Source organism: Arachis duranensis, chromosome 3, assembly GCF_000817695.3.
Source record: "Arachis duranensis cultivar V14167 chromosome 3, aradu.V14167.gnm2.J7QH, whole genome shotgun sequence".
Lineage (NCBI taxonomy): Eukaryota > Viridiplantae > Streptophyta > Magnoliopsida > Fabales > Fabaceae > Arachis > Arachis duranensis.
Genome location: NC_029774.3, coordinates 127794422 through 127798263, shown reverse-complemented (window position 1 = coordinate 127798263; position 3842 = coordinate 127794422). Strand labels below are relative to the sequence as shown.

At 38.7% G+C, this 3842-nt stretch overlaps 1 protein-coding gene across 1 annotated transcript in view; it reads left to right on the top strand.

Annotated features, from left to right (window-relative positions):
* Positions 1-2888, top strand: part of LOC107481449 (adagio protein 3) — a gene marked incomplete in the record, with an annotated part of 2986 nt that extends 98 nt beyond the window's left edge. The window contains 2 exon segments of the mRNA XM_016101727.2: positions 1-201; positions 1082-2888. Of these exon segments, the coding sequence (XP_015957213.1) occupies positions 1-201; positions 1082-2687 (1807 nt within the window).
* Positions 2889-3842: the final 954 nt, after the last annotated feature.

The window sequence follows — 3842 nt, the reverse complement described above, 5'->3', positions numbered from 1 at the left end:
GAAAGAGGATGATGCAGTTGTTGCAATTGGAGAAGACGAGAGTGAGCTTCCTTTGAAGCCAGGGATCTTCTTCTACCCAGCAACACCAACCTCCTTTGTTGTTTGTGATGCGCTTGAACCTGATTTCCCCATCATCTATGTCAACAAGGTCTTTGAAATCTTCACCGGTTATCGTGCTGACGAGGCTCTCGGTCGAAACTGGTGAGATATTTTTTATTCTTTTTATTTCCCTTTTCTTTTTATACGTTCTTCTGGGGAAATTAATAGATGAGAAAATGTTGGGCTTCCTTGTTTTGTGAAGTTAGCTACTCTGCACGATTAAATTTTTATAATTGGTGATGAAATGATTCCAGATCTATGCTAAATTTAGATGCTTTCAAACTACATTCTCAATGAATTCCTTCTTTTGATTCCCCTAGCATCCTTCTCAGGTTCTTATTGACAAATACATCTTCTTTTGTTACTCAATAGCTGTGATCTGACTACTTTTCTTAACGTTTCCGGTTACATTTTTCTATGAAATTCAGTGGTGGTTTGTTAGCCTGAAACATTCAGAACTGAAGTTTATAACTGTTCAAGTTGTGGAAAACGTGAAACTTTTTTGCTGAAATCTTTGAAAACTTGTACTATGGAGATGAGTAGAAATTTCTATCAAATGTGGAGAGAAATTTATTATTCATAATTACTTGGTTAGTATGCATGATTATACCTTTTGTTTGACAGAACAAGATATCTTTGGACTTACAATTTATGATCTCAACTGTTTGTGCTTGTGAGTCATCCGCCTGTGAAAAGGAATTGTAGTGGAGGAGGAGATGGATTAAAGATGTGACTTCTTCATTGTATCAATGCTAAGGAAGCTAGCATGCCAGAGTTCATGTTCGATTCACTCGATCCTGTTCAGCTTTGTTTCCTGACAGGAGAGTTTGAGCTCTGGGTTGTATATTTGGTTTTCTTTTACATCCTTTGTCCATTTCCAACCTCATTACCTTAGTTAACAGATATGGCTTCAAATTAAACTGATTTGTGTCACTTCAAGAATATTGTCCCTTTACTAACTCTGGAATTTGTTTTGTTTCAGTCGGTTCTTGCAGTTCAGAGATCCTCGAGCTCAGAGGCGGCACCCTCTGGTGGATCCTGTTGTTGTGTCTGAGATTAGAAGATGCCTTGAGGAAGGCATTGAGTTCCAAGGTGAACTTCTGAATTTCCGAAAGGATGGTACTCCTTTGGTGAATAGACTCAGACTTGCACCAATTCATGATGATGATGGAACTGTGACACACGTAATAGGTATCCAACTATTTTCTGAGGCAAATATAGATCTGAACCGCGTCTCATACCCAGTCTTCAAAAAGACTTGCAATCAAGATTTCGATAAGACTGGTAAATTCCCTCCTAAGAGTGGACAAACATTGTACAGTCAGCACCAAGAGCTGTGTGGCATTCTTCAGCTTTCTGATGAAGTCTTAGCTCACAACATTTTGTCACGTTTGACACCAAGGGACGTTGCATCCATCGGGTCTGTATGCAGGAGGATCCGCCAACTGACAAAGAATGAGCATGTCAGGAAGATGGTGTGTCAAAATGTGTGGGGAAAAGAAGTCACTGGTACCTTGGAATTGATGACCAAGAAGTTAGGATGGGGTCGTCTAACACGGGAACTTACTACTCTCGAGGCAGTTTGTTGGAGAAAACTGACAGTTGGAGGAGCAGTGGAACCTTCACGCTGCAATTTCAGCGCTTGCGCCGCAGGGAATCGTCTTGTACTGTTTGGAGGTGAAGGAGTAGATATGCAACCTATGGATGACACTTTTGTGCTAAATCTTGATGCTAAAAATCCAGAGTGGCGCAGGGTTAGCGTGAAATCATCCCCACCAGGAAGATGGGGCCACACACTCTCTTGCTTAAATGGTTCTTGGTTGGTGGTTTTTGGTGGATGTGGTAGGCAAGGATTGCTCAATGATGTGTTTGTCCTTGATTTGGATGCTCAACAGCCAACATGGAGGGAGGTCTGCGGTGGAACCCCACCACTTCCAAGATCTTGGCACAGTTCTTGCACAATCGAAGGGTCAAAATTGGTTGTCTCTGGTGGGTGCACAGACGCTGGGGTTCTTCTTAGTGACACGTATCTATTGGACCTTACAACAGGTAATCCAACATGGAGAGAGATTCCAACATCATGGGCGCCACCTCCTCGTTTGGGGCACTCACTGTCAGTCTATGGGAGGACAAAGATTCTTATGTTTGGTGGACTTGCCAAGAGTGGACACTTGCGCTTAAGATCAGGGGAGGCTTACACCATTGATCTAGAAGATGAACAACCACACTGGAGACCACTAGAATACAGTGCCTTCACTGGAGTAGCTAGTCAAAGTGCTGTGGTTCCTCCTCCTCGGCTAGATCATGTTGCTGTCAGCATGCCTTGCGGAAGAATAATTGTTTTTGGAGGTTCCATTGCAGGTCTTCACTCACCGTCTCAACTCTTTCTGTTGGATCCGGCTGAGGAGAAGCCTTCATGGAGGATCCTCAATGTTCCGGGGCAACCACCTAAATTTGCTTGGGGTCACAGCACTTGTGTGGTCGGAGGAACAAGGGTTTTGGTGCTGGGCGGACATACTGGAGAGGAGTGGATACTGAACGAGTTGCATGAATTATGCTTGGCAAGTCGACAGGATTCTGACCTGTGATGAGTTGCCTAACTGAATGCCTGGACCAAATTATCCCAAGACAACATTTAGGTCCCTGAAAGGGTTTTGTTGGGTATCCTTTCTGCCTCTAGCAGCAGCTTGGTTTTGTTTACAAACTATTTTATGAATGTTGTATGGAATGTCTATTAGTATTAATACTGTTTTTGAATTAAAATATATATATATATATAATATATGATCCACTCCAGCTCCTATAGTGTCGATGACACTTGGGAACCTTTGTACATCAAAAGAGTTGATGGTTCTCCCCCTTTAACAAATAGTTTTCATATAAGTAATTCTTTTGTTTTATTAATGCTTGTGTAATCTATATTAGCGAACCAAGAGAGAAGCAAAGGAAATGAATAAACACAATGATGTTCTGATGGGCGATGGCTCACGGTATCTGTTATTTATAGATTTATAAAGGAATTTAACATAAAAGTTCAGTAAGATATCGTTTTTGTCCCAACGTTTGGGGTAAGTCTCGTTCTATTTAAGTCTCTAACATTTCAAAATTGAGTCAATGTTATTCTGTCGTTAGAGATCCGTTAACAGAATTGACGGCGGGACAAAATTGAGACGATTTTGAAACGTTAGGGACTTAAATAGGACGAAAACGTTAAGGACAAAAACGATACATAAAAATAAATTTTTAATTTAATTTTATCTTTCAATAATATTAATTTTTTACTTTACATAGTATTCAATTATTTTTTAATTACATCTAAATAATTATACTTAATCACATTATTTTTATTTTAAATAAATTTTTTTTTATAATTAAGTGTAATTTACTTAGATGTGATTAAAAAATAATTAAATACTATGTATACTAAAAAATTGATATTATTGAAGAATAAAATTAAAATTTATTTTTATGTATCATTTTTGTTCCAACGTTTAAGTTCTATTTAAGTCCCTAACATTTCAAAATCATCTCAATTTTGTTCCGCCGTCAATTCTGTTAACAGATTCCTAATAATAAAAAATACTCGTTTTTCAAGTGACAGTATGAACAAGAGCATGGAGTAAAAATCAAAATGGTCAAGAAAACTAAAAAAGCTAAGTTAATTAAATCGTTGGTCTTGTAACATCACACAATACAAATCAAGCTTTATACAAATGGGGCAAAAGAATTATATGCAAGTGCAA